This window comes from Aethalodelphis obliquidens, unplaced genomic scaffold, assembly GCF_003676395.1.
Source record: "Aethalodelphis obliquidens isolate GAN/ISIS:26980383/991018 unplaced genomic scaffold, ASM367639v1 scaffold83, whole genome shotgun sequence".
NCBI classification, from domain to species: Eukaryota; Metazoa; Chordata; class Mammalia; order Artiodactyla; family Delphinidae; genus Aethalodelphis; species Aethalodelphis obliquidens.
The window spans coordinates 5,456,703-5,474,578 of record NW_020838027.1 but is presented as its reverse complement, the minus strand read 5'-3'; the positions used below and the strand labels follow the sequence as shown (position 1 = coordinate 5,474,578).

The following is a 17,876-nucleotide window of genomic DNA, read 5'->3' as shown; positions in this document are numbered from 1 at the left end:
TGTGTGTGTGTGTGTGTGTGTGTGTGTGTGTGTGTGTGTGTGTGTGTATGTTTACCACATCTTTATCCATTCACTGTTGATGGACCTTTAGGTTGCTTCCATGTCTTGGCTATTGTAAATAGTGCTGCTGTGAACACTGGGATGCATGTATCCTTTCAAATTATAGTTTGAATTTTAGTTTGAATAATTTGAATTCAAATTATTCTGTTAGTGATTCTATAGACCAATGGTCTCAACCCTGGTGGTGCAATAGAACGCCCCAGGCCAGTAAGTCCAGATCTCGAGGTGGAACCAGACATCAACCTTTTAACTTTCCTAGGTGATTCAATGTGTATCCGAGGTTGAGAACTGCTCTCTGTGTCCATTTGTCCTTGCTTTTACTGATCGCTGGACCCTAGTATTTTAAGTCTGGCTTCGCATGGCAGGCTCCTCCCACCCTCCCCATACAGTAGCTCCTGGGTGCTTCTGTTTATCCCTTTCCAGAACTTCTTCTCCTAGTTCTGTCCTTTGGAATGTGGTGACTGTAACTTCACTGGTAGTCAAATAAGGACACATGTGGTCTTAAGTGAGAGCAATCTGTATTTGGCTAGGACAGCAGCCTAGTAGAGGTGAAGTTATGAGACGTTAAAAAATGTGTCTCCGCCTTCCCTGGTGGCGCAGTGGTTGAGAGTCCTCCTGCCGATGCAGGGGACACGGCTTCGTGCCCCAGTCCGGGAGGATCCCACATGCCGCGGAGCGGCTGGGCCCGTGAGCCATGGCCGCTGAGCCTGCGCGTCCGGGGCCTGTGCTCCGCTACGGGAGAGGCCACAACGGTGAGAGGCCTGTGTACTGCAAAATATATAAATAAATAAATAAAAATGTGTCTCCCAAGTGTTTCCACCACTAGTTATTACAGGATCTCCAATCCCCCTTAAAGCCCCACCCAGTAATTATGGGAGACCCTAGGGGGTGTCTCAAGTGTTTTCACGAACAGTTCTTCAAGATTCTACACGGTGTTATCTCAAAGGATGCTTGCTGTCGAGACTTCCCTTTTCCAAAGCTATGGGGAAACACTTGCCCAACTCCCAAAGCTGATTACGTGCCAGTCCCCCAGTTTAGGGCTAAGGATTCAGTGGTGAACAAGACAGGCACGATTCCTGCCCTCAAGGAGAGTACAATCTACCAGGTGAAGGTTTGTCTCCATGATATGAATTTACTCATATCTGTTAACAATGCTGTAACATAGAGAAAATCTCTGAGCAATTTCCTAGAGACTGTAAATGTATTGGGGATATTTATAAACATCTCAGGTTCATCCATGTCCCTCACATCTGCTGAGTCCCTCGAGAACTCTCAATGTCTCATCCAGACCAAAGGCTCCAGCAGGTTCAATGGGGAGCTATGATTGGAAGAGCTGTCTTGGGCATTACCTCAGAGCCAGTTCACTTTGGGAAACAGAAATCCGTTCCACCTTCTCTGGAGAGCAGGGGATAAGAAAGAGATCATCAGTCTTGGTTACACCCAGGAGGAAGAGAAGGGTCAGAGATGGGAGCTGTTTGTGGGTGGAGGAGGATGAGGGCTGTATACCCAAGAGAAGAGTCAGTCAATCTCATGAAAGTGGGGTGTGTGTGTGTGTAGAGGGCTGCGGGGAGGAGGACGTTTTGCTCACAGCTGCATCGTCATGCTCCCTCCTGTCAGTGTACTTGCAAAACAGGTTATGATTAACTAGCTAACAGAACCGCTTTGACCAGTTATGTTGTAGATGGGTCGTGTCCTCATGACACAGAGGGAGGGACATTGACACCTCAGTCTCATCAATCACACACCAAACCACAGTGTAGGATGGTCTGCCAATGGGTAGGTTTCATCTGGGCACCTTATCCAAGTCCTCGTCTGTGGGTTTTGTTGTGGAGGGAGGTACTTCCTGAAATGAATTTCTTATTCTTTTTTTTTTTTTTTGTCTCTGGTCTTCATTTTTAGGACCTTGGATCTGAGCATTGAATGTAAATGCTGTTTGTTAAAAGTCCTCTTTAAAGAGGTGAGGGATGTTCAGAATGTCCAGGCAGCAAGGGACTTACGGAGTAGTCTTGGCTATCCTTCTTCCTTTTGTCCCGTAGAGCCTCCTGGTTAAAAGTGTGGACTGTGAATACGTCACTTACTAGCTGGTGACCTTGGGCAACTTACCTGACCTCTCTCTGCCTGTTTTCTCATCAGGAAAAAGGGGACAACAATAGTGCCGACCTCATAGAGTTATCATGAAGACTAAGTGAGTCGTTACACGGAAAGCGCTCAGAACAGTGCCTGGCGCATGTTAGTGTTGTAGTTGTTCTAATGATTAGGGCAGGTCTGTGCTCAATTCAGAGGGGACTCCATTCTGTTCAAAATTCACTCACAAGCAACGATTCTCTCATTCCCCGCATTATTACCTCCAGATGTTTATTGAGCCCCTATTGCACCCAGAGTTCTGTGCCAGGAATACAAAGATATAAAAGGCAAATTTTCTGAACTTCTTGAGGATTTCCCTAAGTGGTTAGAAAAAGGCTTGGTATAGGAATAGGACTTTAGCTGGATGGGATTTAGACAAGTGGAGAGAACATTCCAAGCAGGGGTGACTGTGTGAGCAAAGGCACGAGAGAAAATTAGTTTGGAGATGGGTCTGGCTAAAAGAAATGTTCTTATCTGATGGATGAATTAGGGAGCAGAGATATGCAACAGCCGGATGTGGAAGTCTTTGAACACCAAGTTGTTTGTAAGCCTCAAGACAATGAAGGTTTTGAGTAGCAGAGTGACCAGTGCAATAAAAGTATTATAAAGGGTCACCTGTAGTGGAAAAGGAGTTAGGGATCCATCCATCTAATCATCCATCCATCCATCCACCCACCCATCCATCCATCCACCCATCTATCCATCCATCCATCCATCCATCCATCCATCCATCCATCCATCCACCCATCCATCCATCCACCCATCCACCCATCCATCCATCCATCCACCATCCATCCATCCACCCATCCACCCACCCATCCATCCATCCATCCATCCATCCAATCATCTCCATCCATCCATCCATCCACCATCCATCCATCCATCCATCCATCCACCCATCCATCCATCCATCCATCCATCCACCATCCATCCATCCATCTGCCCATCCATCCTTGCCCTGATATTGCATTTATCCTAACCGTAGCCAGAGTGATCTTTCTGATGTAATTCTAACCATGTTGCTCTCCTGCTGTAATATTATAACTTGTGAACACTGCATGTTAACAGAGTGGGATTTGGGGTGGGTATAGCATTTAGGAGAGATGTCTAGGGGCCACTCCAAAGACCAAAGATCAGAAAAAGCAGGTCACCTTCTAGAAGCTGCGGGTGGTTCAGTCTTTCTGGGGTGTGTGTGTGTGTGTGTGTGTGTGTGTGTGTGTGTGTGTGTGTGTAGTGACTGGTAGGCGATGACTGATACTGGGAAGACTGACACGAATGACAGTCAAGAGCCTTGTAGGCCACGTTAAAAAGTGTGTTCCATAAACTAGAAGGATCCTTTCTTGCCCCTCAAATCCCACCGCGTAGTTGGCCACCTCTTGGGACGATGTGGGTGGAGAAAGGGCAGGCAGAGGCAGGCAGTCCTTGCTCTCAGGCGGTTGATGATCGGAAACAGCCAGACCAGCGGCTGATTGCAAGGGACCGTACGAACGACTGCCTTTCTCCCTGGAATCTCCTTTCCTCTCTTGCCCATTTGAAGATGCTTACTTGTCTCTTTCGGCTGCATCTCAGAAGGTGTGTATTCTGGGGAGTCTTTCCTGATAGCTTTAGGCAGAGCACTTCTGTATGTCCTTGTTCAGATTCCAACTTTAGCTCTTCTCTTAGTCCTGAAATTATCTCCTCATTATTCTGTTTTCCTTCCTTATTTGTCTGCCCTCCCTGTGGGCACCTAGGGGTTGGTGGCAAGGAGCATGTTCTGTTTACCTTGAGTTTCCAATGTGTTATTCAGTGCCTGGGAAGTTCAATGGTTCTGGAATGAATAGAGATGTGGAAGTTTAGATATATGTACACTCCCCCCGCCTCCCCCACCCCCCACCCCAATGGCCAGTTGTACCTGGAGCATGACATGAGAGTGTGTGCAGTGGGGGAGGGGCCGGGAGGGGGAGGGTGGGCCGTGGGTGGGTGTTGGGAGACGAAGCAGGTCAGACAGGTAGGTGGGGCTCAGATGATGAAAGGTCCTGTGCACCAACTAGACAATTTGGTCTTCATTCTAAGAAGCGTGGAAAACCACCGGCCGGGAGTACCTTGGTCACATTGTTGCAGAATGGTAACACCAGCGGCATCATGAGCTGGGGGAGAGCTACGTTGTGCGCATGAGCCATGACCCGAGGATCAAAGGGGAGGCCAGTGGCGGGGAGGCCAGCTAGCTCTTCCTCATCCAGGTTCAAGGCCGGGATGCAGACTGTGGCGGTGTCATCCTCAGGAAGCGGGTGTTTGAACATCGGGAGAGAGAGGGCTGTTTTTTTTTCTTCTTTTTTTTTGCGGTACGCGGGCCTCTCACTGTTGTGGCCTCTCCCGTTGCGGAGCACAGGCTCCGGACGCGCAGGCTCAGCGGCCATGGCTCACGGGCCCAGCCGCTCCGCGGCATGTGGGATCTTCCCGGACCGGGGCACGAACCCGCGTCCCGCATCGGCAGGCGGACTCCCAACCACTGCGCCACCAGGGAAGCCCCGAGAGGGCTGTTTTTGAGCGAGGCCGTGAGAAGAGCAGAGGTGAGGAGACAGATCTGCAGATGGTCCTTTCTTGGGAAGGGGACTGGAGGGTGGTCCCTCTGTCACTTTGACTGCATTTGGGGGCTGAGAAAGGTGACATTCAGCAGGACCTATGGGGCAAGGGGTGGGGCGATCAGCAGGGCCATTGGGTCCAAATTTTGAGCTTAGAATATCAAATTTTGACTGTTGTCCCGGGTCAAATTCATGCAGGAAAGCAGGGTGAGACCTCGGTGGAAGGACTGACTCTGAAATGAAATCCGTCCATCCCCGGATTCTCGGGGAGGCTCTGGGTGAGCCTCTCAAAATCTGAAAGCGCCCAGGTTGCTCTGAGACTTCCCGAGGGCCTGCCCGTCAGCAGGACCACCCCTGCTCGGTGTCTTGTCCTTGGCCTGGGAGGGTGTGGGTGCTCTGTCCCCCTCAGGGCAGCCCTGGCCTGTCTGGTTTTGCCAGAAGTAGCGGCCTCAGAAGGCTGGTGACGGGAGCTGCTCTCTTTTTCTGGGCATCTCACACTCACCTGCCAGCGGTCAGCAATGAGACAGCAGTGATGCCATGAGGGAAACTTGGAGGATAAGCCCTGCTGCCTGGAAGTCCAGTTCCCACAGGAAACCTCTTCTTGCTGCTGTCTCTCTCAGAGGCTCTGGAAATTTCTCAGGCCCTGATGACTCATGTCATCCTCCTGTGTGCCTGGGGCGCCCACTGCTCTTTCTCTGCCCAGCCTGGCACTGCCTTGCTTTTTTTTTTTTTTTTTTTGCCTTGCTTTTGACGGTGTCTCCTGGTCCCTTTGCTCCAGTTTTCCCACCATCACCTACTGCCTGAGCTTTCCTCACTCTCACTAGCTCGTCACATCCTCCTGTTGCCCGTCTGCCCTCCTAGCTCTGAACCTTTGCTGGGACCCGGAAGATTCCTGACACACTGTCTGAGAGGTGTGGCATGATTTGAAGGGTCTGGAAACCACTCCCGCCTTTCAGCACCTCCGCCTCACCTAACTGGGTGCACAGTGCCCACCATTAGATGGTGTTCCTTCAGGCGAAGGCCCCCGCCCTGTAAACATGCGGGTCTAGTGAGGTCTGCAGAGCCTTTCAGGTTTTCAAAATGCTTTCACTCAGATTATCTCAGGATGTCAGCGCGGGTTATTTGTACTTTGGGGTAGGTTAGCTTCTTCGCCATGGCAGTGAGGGTTGGAAACCCCTGGTAGTGGATGGGGGGTGGGGTGGGTGCAGGCTTACAATATGGGGACCCAGGCTGGGGAGGGGCCTTGAGCAGCCCAGGGAAGGGACAACAAAAGGGCAGGACCGCAAAACAAGTTCTCTCTGTTCTTCCATTTAGATTTGGGCTGTTCCCTGCCCCAAGTCTCTGTTCTTTTCTCTCAAAATCTCCAATCCTACTCATTCTCCGTCTGCCTCTGTAGCACAGCCTGAGGTGCCTGCAGGCCAACTGGGTGATGGAACTTCGATCCAACTAGGAGGGGTGGAGTTCATCCTGGAAATACCTGGCTCTCCAGGGTAAAGAAGTGTGTGGTGGTCCCAGATGAGTAAGGAAGCCAGCTCCCCTGTAGCGATGGGGGTGGACAGCAGGGGCTTCTCCTGTCTCACCCAGGAATCCAAGAGGAAGCACACAGTAACCAGCAGACGGGGGCAGGGGGAGTGGAGCAGAGAAGTCTGGGTGGGCAGAGACGGACGGAAGGGCAGGCACTGCAGCCCCAAAGTGGGACTCGTTCCCAGTCCTCACATTTTCTGCAGCTCACACGCTTCCAAGGAATTTTAGTCTTTCTCTCGTTCTGTCGTCACACTCCCCTATGAAGAAAGGGACAAAATGACCCCCTCCCCCCAACGATGGAAGGAAAAACTAAGCTCAGAGAAAAGACAGTATTTTTCCAGAACTGTGGCCATGCCAGGACGAGGCACCCAGGGTCCTCCTGGCTTGGCGTGGGGCTGGGTGCTGATGGCTGCTCCTGGGAGGGTCATGGGGGGGGACGTGGCTAGGTCGATCCTCGTGCTTCTCAGGTGGTCTGGGCTACCCTCGTGTAGTCCCAAATCACGGTCTGGTATTTATTGATGTTTTATTCTCGGTCTGACAAAGACTGTCCACCGTGGCCTTGGACCACCACTCGGACAGACTGCAGGTGCCTCCAAACCGAAGCCGAGACCAGGGTGGCCCTCCTTCCCTCATCTCCTCCCGCCCCGCAGAAAGGCAGCCCCTAAGCAAGTGCCCCTGTGGCACCACTGCCCTTCAGCGTCTCCACAGATGGAGCAACTCAGAATACTGAGAAAAACTCAAGTTCCAAAGAGATGAGGGGTAGGAAGCAGGGCAGGAACAAGGTTGGAGAATCCATGTCCCACCTTCCAATTCATGGTAAAGATTTTATACTCAGGCAGTGGGGCCCTTTGAAGGGCTTTGAGAGGGAGGGTGGAGTAAAGTGATGTCTAATTTTGAGGGATCCCTCCAAGGGTGGAGGAGGAGGATGGACGGGGGGCAGATGTGGATGTGCTCCTGCCCAGGGGGCCCACCCCTGTCCATGCTCAGCGGGGGGCCTCTGGTCATTTCCATCTGGTCACACTTGGACAAGGTGTGGAGGGCTCTCCTCTCCTGCCACCCTAATGCTCCTGGAGGCTTATGAGGGTCCAGACAATTGGAAGATGGGCTACTCACATATGGGGTGGTCAGTTGGGGTGGTCATTTGGGGAGCTGAGCAGAGGTTTGGGATATAGAAGGAGTCCCTTAGACTAGACAGTCACGGGTTGTCACCAGTGGGTTATCTTCCCTCAGTGACGCCAGACAATCAGGGCTGCTGCTTGAGTCCCACTCTCTACGGCTCCCTGCTGACCAGTGGGGTCCACTGCCTGAAGCTCAGAGGCCTTCCTCGGCCAACTTGGCGTTTGTCTGTGTGGCCTACACCTCCGCCTACACCTCCCTCTGCACCAGCTCAGCTTGTAGCATCTCAATCATGTCTGGGGTGGAAGGAGATTAACTCTGCTTGTAGTATCTGAATATTCCTGTCTCACCTTGATTAGTAGCTTTTCTGAAACAAGAATGTGCTGCGTTTGGGTTTTCTGGGTTCCTAAGGACCAAAATTGCAGGTGGCCTGGAGCTAGAGGAAGAAGCATGTTCCAGCCAGCAGGAAGAATCTATGCAAGGTCCTGGCAGGGAGGCAGTGTGATGCATCAGAGAGACTGAGAGCATGAACTGTGGCTGGAACTCAGAGCTCCACCAGGACACGGGACAGATGAGGCAGAGACGTGAACAGGCCAGATTCCACAGGGTCTCACAGCCCAAGAACGTGGGAAGCACCAGAATTCACCACACAAGAGGCGTCATGGCCTGATTGACATTTTGAAAGGACCCCCTTGTGGGGAACAGTGGTGGGGAGCAAGGATGGAAGTGGGGGGGTGTTGGGAGAGTGTGGAGTAAGACAGGTGAGCAAGGATGGTAAGTTGGACCAGGCTAAGGTGGTCCTGGAGGTGGTGGAAAACAGATGGATTTAGGAGGTATTTCAGGGGTGAAATTCACAGGCTCCATCACAGATCGGATCTGGGCTGTGAGGGATGAAGGCTGTCAGGGCTGCCTTCAGATTTCTGGTTCGTGGACTGAGCGATGGTGGTAGCATTCATAGCGATGGGGATACTGAAAAAGTGTTGCGTTGTGGAGAAGGTCGTAAGTTTGGTTCTGGACGTGTTGACTTTGACGGGCCTCTGAAACATCCAAGCAGAGACGCCAGGTGGGCAGCAGGGTGTGTGGGTCTGGTGGCTAGAGAAGAGTCATTGTGAAAGGTTAAGTTTAGAGAGTCATTGGCATAGAGGTGATAATTAAAGTCATTGGCGTGGATGCGAGTTCCCAGGAAAAGGGCTGAGTGTAGAGAGGAGGCCCCAGGTCCAGGCCTTGTGAAAATGCATCTAGTTGATCCAGAGACGGTAAGCTATGCCTCCCCTCATGGCACCCTACCATTCTGATTCCAGTTCCAGTGTGTGGGTTTTTTCCCCACACTAAGCAGTTCTGCAACACCATCTGGGTGTCCTACAATTCAACTCATTTCCGACACTGTCTACCTGGAGACAGCATCGGATTGCACAGGTTAAAGGGTGGGAAGGGGGCACTGAAAGTTCCACCCTCTCATCACCAGGTTGGTTCCCCTGGCAACCAGCCCCCTTCCTTAGGTTACAGAGGGGCTTTCCAAAAGTCACCTTATCAACACAGCAAAAGACACCTTGATCGTTCTCCACATTTAAGAAGTTCTAAGTGTTTTAGGAGCTCTGTACAAGCAACAGAATGAAGACCAAACTGTCTGTTTCTTATAATAAGTCACAGTGTCACAGCCCCAGAGCCCAGGAGGGGAGCTAAGCCGCAAGCACCCATGGATCTCTTGCTCAAGGCAGCTTGTGCTAAGAGCAGAGGGAAGGCCGTGGAAGGAAAATCAAAGTGGAGTCGGTATTGCTAAGGGAGCTCTCTAAAATGTCATTATTGCCTGGAATGTCTTTCTGGAGCTGGAATGGCTGAACCGTATGCTGTGCTCTAATCACTGGTTGTGGGGAGGAGGTGGGCGTGAAAACATGGCCCCAGGCAGCCGTGATCCACGTGTCAGAGGGCAAGTGGAGGGGCCAGCCAGGATGGCCGGCGGAGCCCTGGAGGCCAGCCTCAGACCCCAGGTGGCACCTTTAGGGGACGGTGGCTCAAGGTCAGTGGTTTGACAAAAGCTTTAGGCTGACTCTGAACCTGAGCTACCCAGCTCACAGTTGTGTGACTGTGAATTGCTGTCGAGGAAAGGTGGACGTTGACTGGGCATGCCCGTTATCACCTGCCCAGGTAGGCATCAGGATGGCTCCGGCTGTTTAGACATGCGCACGGAGGTTTCCAGGCCTTCCCTGGGGTGTAGAGGCCTGTTCTCAGTTCTGCCCTGGGCAGAAAGGCACAAGGGGAGAGGGATTAGCAAGACTGGGGACCAAGGAAGGAAGCCCGACCCCTGATACCCTGAGCTGGAGGCCCCCCACCCCCCATCACACCACCAGCACGATTGCCCACTCCTGCCCCTCTGTGTTCTGTCCTCTGCCTTCCAGATGCTTCAAGACCCAGCTTCAGGTTCAATTCCTCCTGAAGCCACTTTGACTTTCCACCTTTCTGGTCTCCCTCAGTATAGACCAGAGCCCACAGTCTAGAAACAAATTATGGAATCTTTACTTGCTTGTCATAATTGCGTTTCCTGCACATCAGTGGTATCTTCACAAAGAGATGATACATTTCTTAAGCACAGGGACCCAATGTCCCAGTTCTCCCGAAACTGCCTGGCAGAGAGCTGGGCACATAGCCGTCTGCTCCACAAGCCGGTAACTGACCAGAGGTTCTGTTTCAAGAGACCAGGAAGAGCTGCCTTTTATACATTTGTTCGATCATTCATTCATTCATTTGGCAGGTTCTAGGGGCTGAGCTGGATGTATAAGGTGTGATTTCTGCTCACGCAGAGTTTAAAATGAAAACATACGAACAATGACAGTAACCACTTTTTTATTGCATACCCGTAGTCGAATGACTGTCCGGGTGCTTTGCACGTGTATCTCTCATTCTCATTCTCACTCCATCCTACAAGTTAGGACTTCTCCTTATTTTACAGTTGAAGAAACAGGCTCAGAGGCCTCAGAGCCAGCATGTGACAGAGCTGAGGTGTCAGCCCAGGCACCCTGAAGGGCTGCTCTGGGGGGGCCAGGGGGCAGCAGGGGCATGGGAACCCTTCAAGGGCCCTGGAGGTCAGAGGTTGCCCCTGGCCTGCACCCACTCTTGGTCTGTCCTTGCTGTCTCCTCGAGGGCTGTGAGGGCTGCCAGGGTGCCTGCTGGTCTTGCTGCCTCAGGAGGGATGCTGAAGGCTAAGCCTTTGGCATTAATTCAGGCTGGCTCTCCAGGCAGTGCCCCACCCGCCCTGCCCCCCGGGGTGCCACCCCTCTCCGCTTGTCTGGGAATCATGAGAGATTATGACAGCCGTCATCGGGAGGAGTTCCTGCTGGTGGCTACGTGTGTGTGTGTGTGTGTGTGTGTGTGTGTGTGAGTGAGTGAGAGAGAGAGAGAGAGAGAGATGGGGACACCCCCAGCCCTGTGGCCAGCGTGAACCTGTCTAACTAAGCCTGTGACGGATGACCGGGGTGAGGGGACAGCTGTGGGGATATGTGGCCGCGGTCTCAGTTAGGGTCACCCTGGTGTCCCCGCCTCAGTGCCTCAGTTTCTCCGGGTCCCCGGGTTTCCCATCCCCTGAAGCTGCTGTCCCCCTTTGTCCTTGCCTCACACAGGTATCTCCCTGCTCCCTGGCTCGCCACGCCGGCTGTGCCCCCGGGCAGTGGTCAGAGGGGGCCAGGGCCCCAAACACGGACAGCAATGCCTCCAGGTGCCGCGTCCCGGAGCCCGGGGTCTCCAGGGCAGTCTCACCCGACGTTCCAGCCAGGCGTCCGGTGGAGGGAGGTCCCCAAACAGCTCTGTGAGTACTGGGGTAGGCGGATGGGCCGGCCTGTGCGGGGGTCCCCAGGAAACCTGTGGACTGGGGGTTCCTCCACCTGGGAGGCAGGTGTCGGGGGAGGGGTTTCTGTTAGGACCTTTTCCTCTCCTGTCTCTCTGAGTCATGGTGACACACTGTCCCAGCAGCGCCGGGGCCCTCTGGTCAGAGGAGGACCCGGAAGGCGGGCGTGTGAAAGGCCAGGGGGCCCCGCCCATTGGTCTGCAGACTCCCGGGCTCCCCTCCCTCAGGTCGGAGGAACCAGACCTTTGCTGGGGCGGCTCCGAGGCTCTCTCCTGTGCCTGGCGCTTCATCTGGTTGCCCAGGTGACCTCTCAGGTGGCTGCAGAGGCAGCTGGGTATCAAAGCGGTAATAAACAGGGAAACACCCAAAGGGGGAGGCAGGTCCCTCCCCCCACTCGGTCTCGTGCTTTCTCCTCCTCCACTCTCAACCTCCCACCTCGGGGAGCAGACGGGAGTGGACCGCCGCCGGCTCTGGCAAGGTCCTCGCCAGTGGCTGGAGAGGAGGAGGAGGAGGAGGGGGAGGATGTGGGGCTGTGAGGGGCAGAGTGTACAGTGAATCCGCGTGGGGTGGGGGCAGGGGTGGGCCAGGCGGCTAGAAATCGGCCTGTGTTCCAACGGATCCAGAGAACCTGCCGGTGAGTACTGCGTGTTTGCAGGAGGGCCGCACATCTGCAAGGAGGAGGGGGTGTCGTGGTGCGTGCTGGGCGCCGCGTGTCAGAGCGTACTCGGGTGACGCGCGTGTGCACAGTGTGTGCGGGCGCGTCCGCTGGGAGGCCGAGTGCGGGATTCCGCGCATGCGCGGGAGCGGAAGTGGGGCTCTAGGCGCGAAGGGAGGCGGGCGGTGGGACGCGTGGTGTTGGCGCCGCCTGTGCATCCGGGTACCGGAGCGTGCACGTGTGCGTGGGCGCCGCAGCGGCGGGCGGCCGGGGCCCGGGCTGCACCCGGTATGGGGTGGAGGCGCTGCGGGCCCGTCGTGGCCGATGAACTGGGGCCCCTCTGTCCTTTCCTTGGGGCCGGGAGGGCCTGGCTTCCAAGTCCCCTTCCCGGGGTGCAGAGCGCAAGGGCAGCCTCCGGCGCCTCTCGCCCCTCCCTCACTGGACCTCGCCGCCCGTGTCCTGTTCTCTCCGGCCAGGTCATCAAGAACTATCTGGAGGCCTGCGAGCCGCTGTCCTCGGAGCCCCGTCTGAGCCGCCTGCACTTCCACGACAACCAAAGGAAGGTCGACTACGTGCTCGTCTATCACTACCGGAAACGCGGGGCGCACCCCGACCACGGCTCCCCTGGCCACTCGCTGGCGATCGTCTCTAATGGCGAGACGAGCAAGGACCCCGACGCGGGGGCTCCCGGTGACATTGAGCCGGGGCCGCTCGACGCCCTGGAGGAGGAGAGGAAGGAGCAGCGGGAGGAGTTTGAGCACAACCTGCTGGAGGCCGGGCTGGAGCTGGAGAAGGACTTGGAGGTGAGGTCGGGCAGGTGGCAGAGGGTACGGGGTGGGATGGCTAAGCAGGCTGGGCTCCTGCAGGAAGCCTTGGCTTTGTTCTAGCGTTTGGCATTGTTGTTTTTTTTTTTCTCTGGTGGGCAAACCAGATTTTTTTGCTCAAGGACTTGAGGAAGAGTTTTGGGATCCCAGGTGCTGGTGCTGGCGATGGGGTGCCCATCTGCTCTGTGGAAGCTGGCTTAGTTAGAGACAGAAGACACGACATTTCTTGCTGGCTCGCCATCCTCTGGCCTTTGTAATGGTTTCCTTCGAATGAAGACCTGGTTTGCCTGTTGAATTTTGGATTAAAATTCCTGTATAGAAGAACTACATTATTAAGGAACGTGTGGGAATTCCCCGGCGGTCCAATGGTTAGGACTCCACGTTTTTCACTGCTGAGGGCGTGAGTTTGATCCCTGGTCAGGGAACTAAGATCCTGCAACCTGTGAAGCCAAAAAAAAAAAAAAAAAAAAAAAAAAAAAAGGAATGTGCTTGCCTAGGGCCTTCAGGGAGTTGGTTATTTGGCAACTGAACATCAGATATATTTTATCAACTTGTGTATGTATTCCGACCTCTGATCAGTAGCCAGCCTATGGAAACCCATTTATCTACATATTCGTCCATCCGTCCGTCCATCCATCCATTTTGTCACTCACTTCTCCATCCATTTCTTCACACCATACGATCCTTTAAAGATGACCTGCCTCGCCATGCCATCCAAACTCATCTCCTACCCCTCCCACCCTCCCGTGCTGGCTCCAGCCCATGGGCCTCATCTGGGTTGTGTGTTGGTCACCGTTACTTCAGGGCCTTTGCGCTGGTTGCCCCCTCTGCCTTGGGTGCCCTTCTTCAGACCTGTGCATGCTCAGGCCCTCACTACAGACTTCTGCCCCAACATTGCCTCCTTCCAGACCTCTTCCTTGACCGTCTTAGGCAGAGCACTCCCAGCCCTATCATTCTGTTCCTTGACTCTGGTTAGCTTTTCTTCGTCATACTTAGCACCTGAAATAACACGGTAGATATGTTTATTTTTTCATCTGTTACCCTACTGGCTCCATGAAGGCAGGGGTCTTGTTTGGTTCACTGGCGTATCCCTAGCACCTAGGACAGAGCCTGGCACATAGTAGGAGCTTAACCAGTGTTAGCTGAATAAATAAGTGATGTCCGTGAGTCTCAGGTTCCTCATTTGCAAAATAATAGACGTCCCTCATTAGAAGGGGCAGTGAAAACATCTAGCACCATGTCTGGTATGCAGTAGATGCTCAATAAGTACTCATTATGATTATTGAAAAGGGTGTCATGCTGAGGGGTGGGGTGACATTCTCACCAGGAACCTGTTTTTTTCCCATTAATGCCATCCCCAAACTGGAAGGGACCCCCAGAGGTCATTCACCCATTTTTTATGTGGCCCGGCTCAGACCCCTTGTGCGGACCTGTGCTGCTCACCCAGACTCTTAAACCAGGAGCCCCTTCTCTCGTTATTCTTTGCACCGCTGTAGGGACATTGTTCTCTTTCAGGGCTACTCGGGGCGCCCTTGCTGTGGGAATGCTGACTCTGACTTTTGGAAACCCAGAGCTTGCCTGGTGCCTCTGATTGGGGTCTGGTGGGAAGGTTTCTTTAGGTAGCGGCGTGTTTGGAGGGCCATACGAGGAGCTCTTGACACCACCACCATGGGAGGCTGCACCTTCTCTGGGTGTCAGGGAGTCAAGGAGGCTCAGGGAGCGGAGGCCTGAGCCTCGAGTGGCTGCTGAGTTGGGAGACGGCAACCTGCTCCAGAGCTGGACTCTGATGCCTGAGTCCAGATGTTCACATCCCAGGCCTGGCATCTGCCAGCCTCGCGACCTTGGGCAAGTGACTCGATCCTTTTGAATCACAGTTTCCTTGTCTGTAAAAAGGGAGAAACACTACATTCTTCATTGGTTTGTGGTGAAGATGAAGTAAGACAACCAAGTAAAGTATCTAGAATAGTAACAATGAGTGTTACTGCATTGTTATTATTGAGAGTTCCCAGATCTAGCAAATAAAAACTCAAGATGCCTAGTTAAATTTGGATTCAGATTAACAGCAAATAATTTTTTTAGCTTAAGTGTGTCCCATGCAATATTGGGGACATACTTGTACTAAAAAATTATTTGTTGCTAATCTGAAATTCAAATGTAACTGTCCTTGTAACTCCTCCTACTGCTGCTAGTATCGCCGCTGTCTTTGCTGCCCTCCAGTGTGTTTCATTTTGGTTGCTATTGGATTTTCCTGGCTTTGGCTGGGAATTAGGAGGGCCCAGAGCTAGCTCTTAGGACTGACTAGTGTTAGGTGGCGCTGTGGAGTGTGTCCTGGACTGTTGTTCCTGTTGTGTACCCACCCAAAGCACCTCCCTCCTGGCCCCTACGCCGGGCTTCAAGGCTGACTTAACTGTTCTTTCTTGGGGCCTTTCCAAGCTACTCAGCCTTCCCCAAGTCCCTTCTGTCATCAGGGCCTCCACCACTCATGTAGCCATCGTGACCTACTGTCTTGCAGTGTTTTTTGTTTTTTTTTTCTTTCTCTTGTCTAAAAATTAATTATTCTTATTTGCTTTGGCACCTCTGATGCAGAGTTGAGTTAATTACAGTGCTCAGTCATGGTACATTATTAGTAATGTTCTGCAAAGGTCCTTCTTGTGACTTTTCTAAATACCCCCTGCCCTTCACTCTAAACTCCTGCTCCTTCCACAGGCAATCATTCCAATGCCTCGTGTTTCTGGGAAATGCATAGTGTCATTTTCACTGTATGCAATTTGTTTTTCATTAAAAAAAATAGACGTTATTGTTTAGAACAGTTTTAAGTTTACAGAAAAATTGGACAGAGAGCTCCCCTGTCCCACACACCCAGTCTCCTCTGTTATTAATATGGTACGTTTGTCACAATTAATGAGCCGATATTGATACACTGTCATTAAGGAAAATCCCTCCTCTGTTCAGATTTCCTTAGTTTTTACCTTCTCTCTTTTTCTCCTCCAGGATCCCAGCCCAGATCCCACGTTATATTCAGTGTCATGTTTCCTTAGGCTCCTCTCGGTGGTGACAGTTTCTCGGAACTGTGTGCATTTTTGATTTACATAGAGGAGCTCTGTTTTACAACCCATTCTGCTTCTTTCTTTTCCCCCCAGCACTACATTTTTCAGACCATTCATGTAGTGCACGTGCACCTAATCCCTTTTTTCTCACCGATGAGCGCTTGTTTACCTAGTTGCTCCCCGAATGATAAGAGCACCCAGTTGCCACCCAACAAGGTTGCGAATGAATTGTCACCTCCTTCAGGGCAGTGTCCCATCGTCTGCTCCATCTCTCCCCCCGCAGCCCCCATGCCATGTTGGTGCTAAACCCTGAGAGCTGGAGACCGTGAGGATCAGAACAACTTTCTTGGGGCCTGTGGGGGTCTGAACCGTTCTTCTGTGTGTCAGGATGCTCCGCCTCTGGCCATGAGCAGCAGCCTGGAACTGGCCCCTCACGGGGGCGGGGACATTGCTGGGCTTCCCCTGGTGGCCGTTCGGAGAGCGCGTGCAGTGGCCCCACCTGCGCGGCTGTCTCCGCTCTTCCGGGCTGGACCGCCTCTTAGGCTCTAGTTTCACTTTGAAGACAAATGGAGAGGAAGCGGGGTTCTATCAGACACCCATGGAGAATATCCACTTAACCTGACAGGCTGAAAGAACTTTGTGGCCACCAGACTCTACTTGCTTGAGTATCGTGGAGTTCATTTCAACCCTCGTGGGTACCTGGCCGTGCTTTAGACAGGAGGAGAACTGATGTGTACTTTGCGTTTGGTGTTTCACGTTTTGTGTACGTATTGCCATGTATCGACAAGGTCCATGTTCATATTTTAAAGACTATTCAGTATTTATTGGTCGACTAAACCACAGTTGGCTCTGTTTTCTTACGTTTGGTCATTTGATTAGAATTTCATCTAAAGACCTCGCTGGAGGGACTTCCCTGGCGGCCCAGTGGTTAAGACTCTGCGCTTCCACTGCAGGGGGCAAGGGTTTGATCCCTGGTCGGGGAAGTAAGATCCCGTATGCCACGTGGCGCGGCCAAAAAAAAATTAAAAACATAGAGACCTCACTGGAGGTGCCTGTGGGTGACAGAGACCCCTGTATCCTCACTGCCAGTTCAGATAAATGAGGGCCCCCTGTTTGGAGTTGAGCATCGCTGCTGAATGGGAGGCTAGTGCAAGCAGTTGAGGGACTCACCCAGCCTCGAGCCTCCAGACAGGCTGTAGAATGGGTGGGATGAACACGGCCTCCTGTGACTCACCGCCTCCCGAGCGCTCCCAGACCTCCTACCCTGAGTGAGACTGAGCCCGAGGGACAGCGGCAGAGACTCAGGTGGCACCGGGGGGAATCCAGAGCCTGGAGCATGCGATGCACTTGGTGGGCCTGGAGGTCCTGCTTGTGGGCTTGGCGGTAAAGACCTCCCAGCCTGCAGGCCCAGAAACTCCAGCAGGCGTGGCCCCAAACTTCATCTCTGTGAGCAGCCAATGTTCCCAACTGGGAGTGGAGGGAGGGCATCGACAGGGAGACCAGGCGGCCCCTGCTCGGCGCTGGCCTCCTGGGATTAGGGCACCAGAGGACGCATAGCAGGAGCTGCCTTTAATCAGCACATGGCCCTGCATCTCCGGCAGCTCCGTGGGCTGCTTTGGGCAGAGTCAGGTGTAGAAGGGGCACAGTGCCAGCTGGCGAGTCCTGGAAGCCGACAGCTTCATTCAGGAGGCGGAACTCTCCTCTCTGGCCTGGTGTCGGCTGGCAACCCAGGAATGACCAAACTCCTCTCTCTCTGCGGAGAGGAGACCCTCCTCCCGTCAAGGCAAAGGATGACTCTGACACCTGACTCCGCACCCTGTAGCCCTGACGCCTGACACGTCAACCCAAATTACTGTGCTGGCTCAAAAGGAGTCGTCTAGGGGACCTCTGAGGTGTGGGACATTGTGACCTCCCAGTGGGGCTCATTTAAGGGGGAAGCTGGCGGGCTGGGAAAATCAAACGCTGCCTCACTCTCTTCAGACCAGAGGCCACTGTTCCTTGACCTTTGTCATCACCCCTTTTCAGGGAAGAGTTTTTATACATCGGATTAAACAGCTGATGGGCACCACCGTCCTCCTAGGCCCTTGGACAGTGGTAGGGCAGCTTTGGGAATTTGCTCTGTCTTTA

General features: G+C 53.2%; 1 protein-coding gene across 3 annotated transcripts in view; it reads left to right on the top strand.

The window, feature by feature from the left end:
* ANO2 (anoctamin 2) overlaps nucleotides 1-17,876 on the top strand; it is a 333,147-nt gene that overhangs the window by 5,983 nt on the left and 309,288 nt on the right. For all 3 annotated transcript variants that reach the window (XM_027093346.1, XM_027093345.1, XM_027093344.1), the window contains exons 2-3: nucleotides 11,000-11,184; nucleotides 12,355-12,681. In XM_027093346.1, coding sequence (XP_026949147.1) covers nucleotides 11,000-11,184; nucleotides 12,355-12,681 — 512 coding nt within the window. The remainder of the gene's footprint in view (nucleotides 1-10,999; nucleotides 11,185-12,354; nucleotides 12,682-17,876) is intronic.